This window comes from Archocentrus centrarchus, chromosome 12 (assembly GCF_007364275.1).
Source record: "Archocentrus centrarchus isolate MPI-CPG fArcCen1 chromosome 12, fArcCen1, whole genome shotgun sequence".
Classification (NCBI taxonomy): Eukaryota; Metazoa; Chordata; class Actinopteri; order Cichliformes; family Cichlidae; genus Archocentrus; species Archocentrus centrarchus.
Window position 1 is genome coordinate 4,709,420 of NC_044357.1, and position 15,033 is coordinate 4,724,452.

General features: G+C 47.2%; 1 protein-coding gene across 1 annotated transcript in view; it reads left to right on the forward strand.

Annotated features, from left to right (window-relative positions):
- Nucleotides 1-15,033, forward strand: part of arhgef28a (Rho guanine nucleotide exchange factor (GEF) 28a) — a 50,440-nt gene that overhangs the window by 17,654 nt on the left and 17,753 nt on the right. Inside the window, 16 exon segments of the mRNA XM_030743018.1 lie at nucleotides 2,902-2,957; nucleotides 2,959-3,004; nucleotides 3,105-3,297; nucleotides 3,300-3,375; nucleotides 3,453-3,514; nucleotides 3,517-3,632; nucleotides 3,724-3,835; nucleotides 4,758-4,844; nucleotides 6,894-6,936; nucleotides 7,651-7,752; nucleotides 8,307-8,430; nucleotides 9,111-9,246; nucleotides 9,327-9,382; nucleotides 9,465-9,525; nucleotides 9,652-9,781; nucleotides 9,866-9,981. Coding sequence (XP_030598878.1) covers nucleotides 2,902-2,957; nucleotides 2,959-3,004; nucleotides 3,105-3,297; nucleotides 3,300-3,375; nucleotides 3,453-3,514; nucleotides 3,517-3,632; nucleotides 3,724-3,835; nucleotides 4,758-4,844; nucleotides 6,894-6,936; nucleotides 7,651-7,752; nucleotides 8,307-8,430; nucleotides 9,111-9,246; nucleotides 9,327-9,382; nucleotides 9,465-9,525; nucleotides 9,652-9,781; nucleotides 9,866-9,981 — 1,516 coding nt within the window.

Consider the following 15,033-nt stretch of genomic DNA (forward strand, 5'->3'; position numbering starts at 1 on the left):
GATCTCAGTGTTTTCCATTTCATCGGATTGCAGAGTTCTCCTATATTGCTCAAGTTCTTAAACTCAGTGTTGGGCTGGATGCTTTAGATGAGATGACAGTGCCTTGAGGCTACTGTGGATGCAAAATGTCATCTGGAGTTATTGTTTTTTTCCAGATCTGTTGAAATGATCATAACAGTTTCTCATGTTTCACTGACATAACTCAGCAGTGGCAGTTATTGTTGGAGCTAGCTAGTGCTACGAATAGTCTACCAGCCCAGATTTGTGCTGCTTGTGTCTGTCACCATTAAATACAGTACAGTGGAGAATGGTTTTTTTTTTTTTTTAGGCCTGTGTAAAAGGGGGTATTTGATTAAAAAAAAAAAAAAGGCATAAAGACATATATATCTATATTATATAAAAACAAGATAAAAGTCATGAAACTATATGAGAAGTCTGCCGTGTATGTTTGAGATCCAGTTGAGCTCCTTTCTTGTCTTCACTGTGTGTGAGCAGCAAAGAGAAATGCCTCTGTGATGCCCAGGATTTCCTTTACATTAGTGCAGCCATGGCTGGTCCAGACATCAAAGTCTGGGTGGAAGTGCACTCATCAAGGAAGGCAATTTTCCACATATTTAAAATAGAAATGCCATCCACCACTCCCTCAGATGCAGCCGCAGCCCAAGTAATTATGTACACTGTACACATTCAACAGCACTGTACTTTGGTACATTTTTCACTCTACTTTAAATTTACCACATTTCATAGGGAAAATACTACGCTTTTTAAATGCATTTGACTTTTATTTTTACATAACATTTTACATACAGATCATGTAGCAGCGTTTGTAATGAATTGTTATGTTAGTCCAAATACCAAAATATGGCTTAAAATATTTGAAAACGTCATACACTAGCTTGCGACCCTCACAAACTCATCCTCAGGGGGTCACAAGCCCAAGTGTACAACCTAGTGCTACTCCCTAGCCCAGACAAATAGGGAGGGTGGCATTGGGAAGGGCACCCACGTGAAATCTGTGCAGATCAAACATGTGGATCCATCCTATGTGGGCTAAACCCTTGCAAAATCAGGGAGCTGTTGGACCATAGAGAGCATAAAGATGTAACTAATGTGGCGTTACCCACTGGTTAGTGGAGTCCTGTTACTGAAGCCTTGCGCTGAGGATTTTTGCCATTTTGGTGTTTTAAAACCCAAGTAAGGAAATGAGAACACCGTATGCTCATTGGCTATCGACTTCTTTACAAATGAAACTCAGGGTTTATTCAGTGTGGTCTGTAACTAGTGACTGTGCCCATAGAGTATCAGAAAAGTGTCTACTGAGGTTGCATAGTAAGGGAGCACAGGGACGACTATACAAGCAAATGTCTTTATGCAAGCAAAAGAGCTGCTCATTAAAAAATACAGGTTTAAAACACTTATGTGTTGGCTTCACTCTTTAGACCCTGAAGGGTTTACGTCTTTTTAAACTATCTGTGGTTGAAGTACAATCTTAAATGTAAACACTCTGCAGATAAACTTTACACTTACATACAGTAGAACAAAAACAACACATGCAATGTAAATGTAAAGCAGGTAAAGACAGATACCCACTGATAATTAACTTTCAAACGAGAGCACGTACAGTAACTTAGTCACCCTAAATCCAGGCCCAGATCCTAAGCCTTCCCAACCCAAGAGCCGAGCCCAGAAACGAGTCCCCTGTGTCAGCCCCGTGAAGCTAGCTGTTCCCTTCCAGACGCACTCTGACAGTCTCAAAACACCACTGCTGTCTAAGTACCAAGTATGAAGTGTTTAGAAAACTTTAAGCCAAAATAGATATCAATGTTATGTGGCCCTAAAAAGAGATTATTAATTGGCGGAATAGCTCTCGAATGCCAGAGTTAGCAAGCACAGACAGATCCTAACCGTGTTTAGGCTCAGCCACCAGAAAATGTCACAAAAGAATATGGAAACAAAAAGAAAACAGGTCTGACAGATGAGGCTGAGACAGTGATGCACGTCCTCCTTCAGCACCGAGCAGTCAGTGAAATAAAAAAATATTTACTCTAACAGCTTCAACAGATTTCAAGACCTTCATGACCTGTTAAACTTTTAAAATGCCACACACCATGTACCTGGATATGAGATGATACGCTTACATATCTAATGAATCTTAATACTGCATAATGGCTCATAATAGTGTTATTTATCCACCGTCCATTCTGACAGATTGGCAACAAAGTTTCTTGTATTTTTCATAACTGGATTTCTACAAGTTAAAATCTAACTCTAAGCCCGGCTGTTGTCTTTGTTTTTGAATATTAGTAAGAATGAGTGTTAATAAAAACTGTGTTGACACAGCACCTGCGAGAGAGCGTGACTCAGTGCAAGTCAATACCCCCCCCAAAAAAACAAAACAAATAGGCTGCTGGTGAGGATGATATGTGGATTTTTAAAAAACATTCCCTTAAAGGTCAAACAGGAGTATGCCATATCTCATCACATTTTTCTTTCTCGCAGTAAGCCTTGACATTTAAGCAACAAGATGAATGAAAAAAAAAAAAAGACCCCAAATAGGAGCAAAAAGCAGAAGGGAGAGAGAAATGAAAATGATTTGAAGTCTGTTATGAAGACATGCTTAGTAATCTGTTTTTCTTCTTTTTCTTTTTTTTGGCCATGTCACGGTGAAGTTTTCTTGATTTGTTGTCTGGATAAGTTGTCTGATTTTCTTTTTTTTTTTTTTTTTTACATCTCTCTCAGAGCTGCTCTCTTAAGTATCTGACTGATGTTGGGAGGAATTACTGTAATCAAAAGTTTATCTTAAGTAAGAAAGTGGAGTGTGTGACAAGAAGAAGAAGTCTGTTTGGATTATTCTAAAGCAAAGTGAATCTTATTCTGAGATTGTACTCTATGTTTGCCAGTAATGGGCATCGCATGCCATCCACTGAAGTCCAGAGCAGTTTACTCAGCAAGCCGCCCCCCTTTGCTCTCTGTGATCAACAGCAGCAGTCAGACCATCACACAGGTCATACATCATTCTCTTTTGTTAACTCTAAAATTGCCATTTTTGCTTTGCTACTTAATAAATCTCTTTCTTCTTCTTCTGCCATATGTTTTCACCTCAGGCACGTGATGCTGACATTAAGTACAGTGTCGGTGGAGTGACTGGGGACAGCACAGGGACAGATGGCAGTTTATGGATACCATCAACTCAGAGGAAATTCTTTTAGGCCACTGATACCCCACCGCCCTTTTCAGAAGACTTCTGCCCTCCATCTGTATCCTGCTCTCGTCGACTCTCAGGTGTTGATCTGGCCCTCACAGGCTGACCCGTCCTGCCTCCACTGGGCAGACCGATCAGACAGGCAGTCCGCCAATGGACACCTGTGACCTCAGGTATTAACATGAGATATATTCTCAAGGGTGTTGTGAGTGCCGACAGGGTATAACTAACTTGCCATTTATAATTCTAGTCCCAGTCTCGTGGCTCTGGAAGTCGACAGTGAAGAAGAAAGCACTGGGCCAAGGTCTCCACTTACCCGCTCTCATCAGATGCGGAGAAAAGCCGAAGACAAAAGGGAAACTTCCATCTCTCTCCCGATCTCGCTTGCACTCGTAGCCAGTCTGCATCAGCATATGAACCCACTTCACATGTAATACACCATCCTAGCTGTCCACTTATCCTTATAACAAGTACTGTTTAAAGTTTTATATTAATACTTTTATTATTTTTTTCTTCCATAGGAATCAGTTGACGAGGGACTCCGATTGCGCTCCTATTCCTACTCTTCCTCCAAAATCAGTTTTCGTCCAGCTCGTTTTACCCGGGAAAACCACGCCTCAGACATCAGCCCTGGTTAGTAACACTCAGTCTATTGAGCTACGTTACATAGTTAGAATTATAGACGTTTAACACATGACTAACAATGTTTCCAACTAACCTCACTTTTTTTTTTTTTGTCAGTCACTAATGAATTATGTTCAGCTAATTTTAAACTAGTTTTCAACTGAAATCAACTCAACTAGGTAGCCTTACAACTAATATAATGTAGAGTCAACTCTCAGTAAGTTACTTAAAGCAGTGGTTTAAATGGTAAATATGCTCGTTCATGAGAACATTTCAATCTCATGTCCGTATAGTAAATATACGTACAGAGAGCATCAAGAGTGGAAACAAAATGTGAACACTAATCTTGTTAAAAGGTGCAGAAGCAAAATGGACCTACCAGCAGCCGCGTAGCTCACAATTAGCTTGTTATACATTGAACAAAAAAGTTGTGCTTTTATATGATAGACAAATTCTTGGCTGGGGTCAGTTATTCCTGGAGTCCTGACAACACAATGAGTGCACCAGACCTAGACAAGAAATAGTCTGGCACATAACATCTCCTAGAAAAACACAATTTGTCATTTTTAAACAGTGTTTTTTTTTTGTGCGGACAAAACAAATGAGATGGATTTGTTAACTTCTAGCAGAGCCTGGCTAGCTGTTTCCTGTCATAACGGTGAGCCAGCTGGTAACTGGCTGCTGACTCCCCGCTTCACGCGAAAGGCGCAGACGTGAGAGTGTTATAAATTTAAAAAAAAAAAAAGACAATTTTTCTTTTCAAAATGTAAACAAAAGTTTAAAGTTTTTCTTACAAAAAAGTAGTTTATATTCAAAATATAGAAATAGAAAATGTTTAACTTTTCTTAGCTTAGAGTTGACTCTACGTGGTGATAGTTTCAAGTGTCTGTAGTTGATGTGTGAGCAGTCCTCTATCCACTGTGCCCTGTAGATGCCGTGCTCCACAGTGTCAGCCACAGCCGATCTCTCCTTCAGGCGCTCTCTCTGTCTAAATCTCTGTCTTTGCTCCACCCTGGTAGTAAGTACTGGACACCTGCAGCCGTCACACTGTGCTAAGGCCCAGCAAAGCCGGCATGCCACTGTCACTGCTAATGCTTGTATGTGTGTGTGGGAGGGGCGATTCAAGGTTATTATTGTAAAGTGATTCAAATATTAAAAAAATGAAAGATGACTAAAGTCATAATTTGATAGGACTTTATATTACAACTTGGTACAGTAATAACATGGTATTAGTTTGTTAATAAAATGGAAATAAAGCAGTAATAGTCATGTAATACTATTTACTAAGCAGTATTATATAGCCATATATTTACATAATGGAGCAATAATAATGAGGAATAATGAGGAAACAAATGTAAAATATCCTTGATGCAAAACCAGTTAGTAATAGTATAGTAATATTACTCAGCTAAAGGCCATGGTTGATACCAAACCATTACTTGCTTATTACCTTAGTAATTACATGTATCTAAATTATTATGTAGTTATTGCCTCTTTATTACAATGTTATTACCAAGCTGTAATGTAAAGTGCTACTCAAAATTCCAGATTTTTCATCATGACTGTGCAATTTGGTAGTTGTTACCCAAAGTAAAATAGATTCAGCAATCTCTGTAGTTCTCTTCAGCACTTTGGAGCTTGAAAGCACCTTTCAGCTGGTCACTTTGGCATTTTGCACCATTCTCACCTCTTTCATCAGCGTAATTTTCAGACAGAGGTAGCGTTGATTGCAGGGAAAACCTCTGATAAACACACACTATGCTCAGCACCACAGAGCAGGCAAATTTACAAACTAGTTGGTGACCACAGTGGACTTAAAAAGAACCTTATTACTAGAAGTACCTTCATCAGATGGACAAAAAACACACATCTACTTCTAATGTTTCTCATTGTCTGCTGGACCTCTCTAATGTAAAGCCTTTTTTTTTCTCCACAAATCCACAGCGTTTATTCTTGTCCAAAACATGAACTACTACAAAAGAAACATGATCCTGAAATTTGAGATCAGTACTTTCTACGGTGACCGCTGCTTCAATTTCGATGGTTTGGAGCGTGGCTGACAGTTTGAGCTAACTCTACACGGACAAATAAAAGTGGTTAAGTGACTAACATGTTTGTGGCTGTGTTATTGACAGCTTTACTTTACTTGGCAAGGCATTTATTATCCTTGCAGAATTACTATTCTGTTGCAAAGGTTGATTCTTGGGTAAGGCATTGTTGCCTGGAATTTCATTTTCGGCTCTGGTTATTCAGAGAACAATAGTTGTTCACCTCTAATAGTGCCGCCAGAATGCATTTATTTTCAAAGTCATACTGGTATTTCAGCTTTCGAGAAGCAGCACCTTTCCCACAAATGGGTGTACTTTTGTTGTCTTTGGCAGACTTTCCCTCATGTTTCCTCATTTTTGTTGATCATTTCTTAATTAATATAAATTTGGCTGGGTGGTTAACAGCACAACTTTTTGTGGTGCGACAAATTCAGAAAACACATTTATTCTTGCTTTATACAGACTTTAGAAAACACATTCACCTTAAAAAGGAAATTCAAAAACATCCTATAATCATCTTTAATGAAAACAAAAATTGAAAGTGGAGATTCGAAAAAAGAATTCAATTAGAATCACCAAACTATAATAACCTTGGGTTGTGTTTGTGTTGGTGGATGGCCTTCGTGATCGTGACACAGCTTTGCTGTAATCAGAGCGTCGGGGGGGAGTGCGGGAAGAAATCGGATTTGAATGATGAAATAAAAAGCCCACTGAGACACGCGAGTCTCTGAAGGGTCAGCACTTGTGATTGTTTGTCTGTGCTGCTGCTTTTCATGTTACCATCCTGTCCTGATCCAGTACCTGAGGACCATCTTTGTTGCTTTGCATAACAATTGTGGCTGTATTCAGATGTTATCATGTGAAGCTGAACAGCTTCTCTGGCATGTAAACTACCCCCCCCCCCCCCCCCCCCCCAACTTGTTGCCTAGTCTGCATATTATTTTACCTGCTTTCTTTAGGTCAGCAATAATCTTTGTACTGTTTTGGAACAACTTCTGCCTGTTCCTTTGTGTTCGCAGAGCCAAGAGCCTCCAGTATATCAGATCAGTCACATGAGAAAAGGTATTTATACTTTGCATTTCATTTACTCAAGTCTCGTTTGGTTCCATTGTTTCCTAGCACTAAACGATGTGACCTTTTTCACTTGAGCTCTTAATTGAAATCATTGTATGCGTCAATAAATTTGTAATCCCCGATGCTGGGGGAAGCATATACAGGTAACTGTAATGACCAGGTTGCTTGGTGACAGCAGGCCCTCTGTGAACTTGTTGGTTTTTATGAAGCTCTTTTGTCCCGATGATTCAGAGCCCGTTCTTTGGCATTACTGCTGTTTGATCTATTTTTTTTTCCTAGGGACAAAAGAGGTAGTGACGCAGAGATATCAATATGACCCAACCTGATCTTTTGTTTGTGTCACAAGGCCTGCTCTCTGCTCTTCATCTCTGAATTGAAATGGATGTGCATGGATGATGAAGCAGTTATGGCTTAAATATGAAAACATTGTTTCCATTTTTTTCTCATTGCAAAACAAAAAAAGGCCACTTGATATTTCTTCTGTCACTTTAAATGGGACCTACTTTGCTTTTCCATTGTCTGGTTATGTAGACATATTGTAACAAAGGCAAATGCTCATAGTTTTTGTATAATGAGTCAAAAGCTGAGGATCCTGACTGCTCTAAACACTCAGACAGTTTTTCCTACTCTGTGGCTCATGCAAAAGCTACTCTAGTGGTACAGAAACATAAGTATGGTCTGTTTTGACGCTGTTCTTTACAGGGAGATCAAGTTTCGTAAGCGTGCCCAGTCTGCTGATGATGAGGGCAGCATGGAGCTGGCAGAGTCCCTTCAACATCTCACCTTGTCTGAGTTTCTCAAAGAGTATGTGGGGGCTCAACTTCCGTTTGCCTTTTTTCCACTTCATTAACCATCCAGCACAAAAGAACTAACCCATCAAAAACTCTTACAGCACGTGTACCTCCTGACAACACGCCACCTTTCATCTAACAGCAGAAGAGTGCGCACCAAAAGTCTCCCTTTGCCATTCTGCATGTCTCTGGCTTCTAACAGTTCCCTTTCAATTTGCTTTCACAGCAGAGTGTTGCAGAGGTAGAGAACTTGCTTTTTGGTCCATGTTAGTAGCTAACAAATATGTTTGTGCAGTCTTTTATTTCAGTTCCTTTCCCTAACAGAAACAACACGCTGCACAGTATCAGCTGAAATATTTTGTCTCTGTTATGTTTGTGTGCTATATGCATGTAAGAATGTGAGAGGGTGTGCACCTCAGGAAACCTGTCATGCTTGGTTTCAGTTATGTAGACTCAGCAAGAAGAAAATCAGAACACTGGGACTAATTTATGTCTTCAAACCAGTTAGTTAGCAGAACACACACACAAATAATAATATTTGCACTGCTTACATCAACTTGTCTACAGAATTGAAGAGGAGGAGTTGGATAAATACAACATCCCAACCAAGACGGAGTCGGAGAAATACAAAGTCATTCGAACATTCAGTTTTCTCAAGAGCAGGATGTCCAGTACACGTAACAAAAGCAAGGTAAACCCAAGCCTCCAACAGCCCCGTTGTTGCACCTATCAAAATCTAACTCGCATAACTTCAGCTTGTTGTACAAGCCGGCTTTACGTACAACAGTAGACTTTCAGTCTAATTTAATAGCTTAAAAGCGCATGCAGTATTTCCAGGTGTTTGCTCTGTAGGCGTTGGTGTGGTGATGTCTGTAGATTAGAGGATGATTCAAATTATGCTTGTAAAACTATCGATGGTATTGGGTGTTAAAGGATGGCTGGGATTCCCACGTCTAGGCTCGAGTAGACTGTCTTTGTTTTCTGGGAGATGTAAACCAGGAAATGTTTCTGGGAAGCACTCAAGGTCAAAGTGACAGACCAAACATGTCCAGCTTCTTTCCTTTTTAATGATTAATCCCCTGTTGAGTCAGCACACAGAGTGGAAGCCCTCCCTGCTTGTATCTGTTGTTTACACCGCGCTTCATTTCCGTGTCAGTGGACTTTCTTACGGTTTGGAAAAAGGCGGGCCGTCCTCGTTTATCCACTTGAATGTTGGAGAGTTTACTCTACAAATAGAAACTAGATGTTTATCCAGTTTTGTAGAAAGTCCTGCATGGCCCTGAGTTTATAGGTGTAGCTTTCAATCGCGTTTTGCCTCGCATCCATATGGCCTCTTTATTTACCCCTATGTTTCTGGCATGGTTTTCAAAGGGGAAAGGGAAGGACAGAGAAGGCAAGGATAGGCAGCCGAATGGACATCGGTTCGCGACAGGATCCTGTTTAGGCCCCACGGTGTGTGTGGTGTGTGACAAACCAGCTTCTGGAAAGGACCTCCTGCATTGCTCAAGTTGGTAAAACCTCAATTCAAACAAGCATACATTTATATTTGTGTTCTAAATCTTTAAAAATGTGTCTCTTTCATCATAGGTTGCACTGCAATTGTCCACAAGAGCTGTAAGGAATCTGTTCCCCCGTGTTTAAAGGTGAGTCGTGTCTGGACTGTAGACTGTCCTTTTGTCTGATGTTTATGTGCTTTAAGCAGACTCTCTCATTTGTCTTACTTAGAAACATCAGGAAAAATATGCCGTGTCCATGGTGAAGAACAGGACAGCATCCCTTCCCCAGAGTGAGTTTACAGCACTCAGGTCAACGGTCGCCAGCGATTTTAACCATGTCATGCGGGAAGTTTCCTGTTTATAAAACTGGGCCTGATTATTGTTATCTAGGCTAATTTGCTGTGCTTTCCCCTCAGACTTCACAGTGAGAGATAGTACTGCTCACTCAGTGATCCCCATTTCTACCTCTCTACCTGTCATGACCCCTAAGGAGAAGAAGGACGCAGTGATGCAATCTCTGTCTCGGAGTTTCCCCAACGTGGAAAGGTTGTTCATCTTTCGATCTTTTACACAATCTATGGTGGTGACATTGAAAATAGTGATCGCTCATGCCTTTCCCCTTTGGTGCAGCCGGCTCATTGAGAGTTCAGAGACTGAGTCTGATACCCTGAAGCTGAGCAGCCAATCCGAAGAGCTCCTGCCAACTCCAGTGTCTTCCACCTCCACTGACTCATCCTTTGGAGAGGGTATGACATGAATGGGACTTGTTGAAGCAGATCTGTTCCTGTTGCCTTCATTGTTGTTCTGTTACTCTGTTTCCTGCTGCAAGAAGATGTTGACCAGTGCAGTTTAAAAGATCCTAGAGTATTATTCAGAAACTGGAAGTAATTAAAAAAAAAAAGGAGGAAGGGGGGGTGCAAATAAGGAACTGAGCAGGTATCACAGTTCCTCCTCCTAGATTACAGAACAGGAAATGCTTGAAAGCAGACTGGTTGTTTTAAGAATAATTGTAAAATGTTCCTATTTTGTACTAGATTATATTATAGTACTGAGAATAAGTGTCATGGCCGGGGAGGGAACGGACGAGGAAGGACTCACATGAAGGACTCCAGAAGCAAACATAACTAAAAAGGGGATTTATTTCAACGGGGGAAACACAAATACAAAAACCTTGGAAGGGAGGCACAGGGAGACGAAGGGCAGGCACAGGGAACACAGGAACATGCGGGCACAAAACATCAACGACGCAACAGAGAACAAAACAAAACTGAGGGCTTAAGTACACACTGGGTAATCAGGGCAAGAGGAAACAGCAGGGAACAACAGGTGAGGCAAATGAAACTAATTACACAGGGGAAGCAAAGCTGAACACAAAGCACAGGAAAACCAGACTGTCAAAATAAACAGGAAGTGACAAACCAAGGAACATACTGACTAAACACGGGGAACAGGCACAGACTCAGGACAGAGACGCAGACATATCACAACACTAGGAAATAAACTAACACAAAACGCTGGGCCAACGGCCCAGGACATGACAGTACCCCCCCCTCAAAGGCCGGCTCCCGACGGCCAAAACCAGAAAACAAAACCAGACAAGGGCGGGAGGCGGGGGACCAGGAGGGAGGGCCCGAAACAAAAACAAAGACAGGGAGCAAAACAGAAATCACAGGGCGCGAACAAAACAAATCAAACCCGTACCGGAAGAAAACAAAAACACAGGACCAGAACAAAAGGCGACGGCACAAGGCCGGAGACAGTCCAAAACAGGGGGTCGAAACACGGAACAGTCCAGGAGCTATGAAAAAACAAAAAACAGCAGGGGAAAAAACAGTCCACAGTTCAGGGGAGTCAGTGGGAAATCCAAAAAACAAAAAACACACAGTTCAGGAGGCCGCAGAGGCCAAGGGGCCACAAAGCAAAATCCCAACGAGGGAGGCCGACCGCGCTCCCAGCGGCGGCGGCGACGAGGACGAGAAGGAATCACTGGAGGCCGACCGCGCTCCCAGCGGCGGCGGCGACGACGAGGGGGAGTCACTGGAGGCCGACCGCGCTCCCAGCGGCGGCGGCGACGACGAGGGGAGTCACTGGAGGCCGACCGCGCTCCCAGCGGCGGCGGCGACGACGAGGGGGAGTCACTGGAGGCCGACCGCGCTCCCAGCGGCGGCGGCGACGACGAGGAGGAGTCACTGGAGGCCGACCGCGGGGCGTGCGGCGGCGGCGACGGGGAGCAGACACTGGAGGCCGACCGCGGGGCATGCGGCGGCGGAGAAGGGCGACCCCGGGCTCTGGTGGGGAACCCTCGGGTGACGTGGAGCGCTCGGACTGAGCAGAGACCCCCACCGGCTCGGACTGAGCGGGACCCCCTGGCTCGGAGCGCTCGGACTGAGCGGAGACCCCCATCGGCTCGGACTGAGCGGAGACCCCCATCGGCTCGGACTGAGCGGGACCCTCTGGCGCGGAGCGCTCGGACTGAGCGGGACCCTCTGGCGCGGAGCGCTCGGACTGAGCGGGACCCCCTGGCTCGGACTGAGCGGAGACCCCCATCGGCTCGGACTGAGCGGAGACCCCCATCGGCTCGGACTGAGCGGAGACCCCCATCGGCTCGGACTGAGCGGAGACCCCCATCGGCTCGGACTGAGCGGGACCCTCTGGCGCGGAGCGCTCGGACTGAGCGGAGACCCCCATCGGCTCGGACTGAGCGGGACCCCCTGGCTCGGACTGAGCGGAGACCCCCATCGGCTCGGACTGAGCGGGACCCCCTGGCTCGGACTGAGCGGAGACCCCCATCGGCTCGGACTGAGCGGAGACCCCCATCGGCTCGGACTGAGCGGGGCCCTCTGGCACGGAGCGCTCGGACTGAGCGGAGACCCCCATCGGCTCGGACTGAGCGGAGACCCCCAACGGCTCGGACTGAGCGGGACCCTCAGGCTCGGAGCGCTCGGACTGAGCGGGACCCCCTGGCGGCTCGGACTGAGCTGAGCCCTTGGGCTGAACGGGGCCTACATGGTGAGGCTCCGGATGCGCAGGCTGGGACTGCGGAACAGGGCACACTGCTGCTTTATTGAGCAGCAGGGGCCGCTCGGGGAATAGCCAAGGTGCAGGGGACTGCATGGGAGCTGACGCTATGGGCTGCGTGGAAGCAGGCCGGGAGACGACTGGCTGCGTGGAAGCAGGCCGGGAGACGACTGGCTGCGTGGAAGCAGGCCGGGAGACGACTGGCTGCGTGGAAGCAGGCCGGGAGACGACTGGCTGCGTGGAAGCAGGCCGGGAGACGACTGGCTGCGTGGAAGCAGGCCGGGAGACGACTGGCTGCGTGGAAGCAGGCCGGGAGACGACTGGCTGCGTGGAAGCAGGCCGGGAGACGACTGGCTGCGTGGAAGCAGGCCGGGAGACGACTGGCTGCGTGGAAGCAGGCCGGGAGACGACTGGCTGCGTGGAAGCAGGCCGGGAGACGACTGGCTGCGTGGAAGCAGACTGCGAGCTAGGGAGAGCAGACTGCGAGCTAGGGAGAGCAGACTGCGTGGAGGCAGACTGCGAGCTAGAGCATGCCGACTGCGTGGAACCCGACTGAGAGCTAGGGAGAGCAGACTGCGAGCTAGGGAGAGCAGACTGCAAGCTAGGGAGAGCAGACTGCGAGCTAGGGAGAGCAGACTGCGTGGAGGCAGACTGCGAGCTAGAGCATGCCGACTGCGTGGAAACTGACCGAGAGCTAGGGAGATCTGGCTGCGTGGAAACTGACCGAGAGCTAGGGAGATCTGGCTGCGTGGAAACTGACCGAGAGCTAGGGAGATCTGGCTGCGTGGAATCTGACCGAGAGCTAGTGAAATCTGTCTGCGTGGAAACTGACCGAGAGCTAGGGAGATCTGGCTGCGTGGAAGCTGACTGAACGCTACGGGGAGCAGTCTGCGTGGAGACTGACTGAGAGCTAGGAAGAGCTGACACTGGGCAAGCTGTCATTACTGGAGCTACCGAGGGAGCCGGAGCTGAGGGAACTGCGACTAAAGATGGAAAAACTGCAGATGAAGAGACCAAAACCGAACTGACTGAAGGGTCCAAGGGGATTACGGAGCTAACTGACGTTAAAGCGGAGGGAGCAGACTGAGAGGGCACAGAAACAGCTGACACCGGGGACCGAGGAAGAGCTACTGGGGCTGACTGAGACTGGAGTGGACAGGGAGCGACAGGAGCTGGGGCTGACTGAGACTGGAGTGGACAGGGAGCGACAGGAGCTGGGGCTGACTGAGACTGGAGTGGACAGGGAGCGACAGGAGCTGGGGCTGACTGAGACTGGAGTGGACAGGGAGCGACTGGAGCTGGGGCTGACTGAAGGCGAGGGGGAGCGACTGGAGCTGGGGCTGACTGAAGGCGAGGGGGAGCGACTGGAGCTAGAGCTGACTGAAGGCGAGGGGGAGCGACTGGAGCTAGAGCTGACTGAAGGCGAGAGGGAGCGACTGGAGCTAGAGCTGACTGAAGGCGAGGGGGAGCGACTGGAGCTAGAGCTGACTGAGACCCTGCTGCTGCAGCTAACGCAGAAAACCGATGCGAAGGCTTGGGTCTGGCTGCCCCCACCCGCGGAACAGGTGCGGGTGCAGAGGTCAGCCCGTCCGTGGCTGCCCCCACCCGCGGAACAGGTGCGGGTGCAGGGGAAGATGGAGCTAAGGGAGCTGGAGCAGAGGGAGCTGGAGCTAACTGACGAGAGAGAGAAGCTACAGCTGACTGGGAACACGGTGACCGAGGAGGAGCTGGAGCCACAGCTGACTGGGAACACTGCGACCGAGGAGGAGCTGGAGCCACAGCTGACTGGGAACACTGCGACTGAGAGCTAGGGAGAGCTGCGGCTGACTGGGAAGGCTGAGACTGAGCTGGCACGACAGCTGTCTGGGGAAACTGAGAATGAGCTGGCGCTACGGCTAACTGGGGAAACGGAGAATGAGCTGGCGCTACAGCTGACTGAGGCGAGAGTGACCGTCTCCGCGGCGTTATACCGCTCTGCTCCCGCGGCGATTCTCTCTGATGCTGCCGGGAGCTTGGTCTTCCTCCGTCAGCAGCAGGCAGTGGTGACGCGGAAGTGGTGGGAGGCCAGGGACCCCTGTGACCCAGGAATCGGAAAAATGACTCCTCTGGAGTCATTCCGGGCGCTGGCTCCAGGAAAACGTCTCTCCGCTTCCTCCGGTATCTCGTCCTCCGTGGCTGCGGCGACTGCTGAGGACAGGAGGGGCCAGCGAGCGGAGTGACAGGTGAGGGAGCGGCCGGCGCCAAAAACAGTCCGCCCACGCGGCAGACCTGCGGTTTAGGCGGGGGCGGTGAGCGGCGTCGCCGGGGACCGTTCAAAAAAGCTGGTCCCCCCAGCGCCAGGCGAGTGCCATTGTAGCGGCCGGAGCTTGCAGGGTCTTTAGTATGGTTGCGTCGTTCTGTCATGGCCGGGGAGGGAACGGACGAGGAAGGACTCACATGAAGGACTCCAGAAGCAAACATAACTAAAAAGGGGATTTATTTCAACGGGGGAAACACAAATACAAAAACCTTGGAAGGGAGGCACAGGGAGACGAAGGGCAGGCACAGGGAACACAGGAACATGCGGGCACAAAACATCAACGACGCAACAGAGAACAAAACAAAACTGAGGGCTTAAGTACACACTGGGTAATCAGGGCAAGAGGAAACAGCAGGGAACAACAGGTGAGGCAAATGAAACTAATTACACAGGGGAAGCAAAGCTGAACACAAAGCACAGGAAAACCAGACTGTCAAAATAAACAGGAAGTGACAAACCAAGGAACATACTGACTAAACAC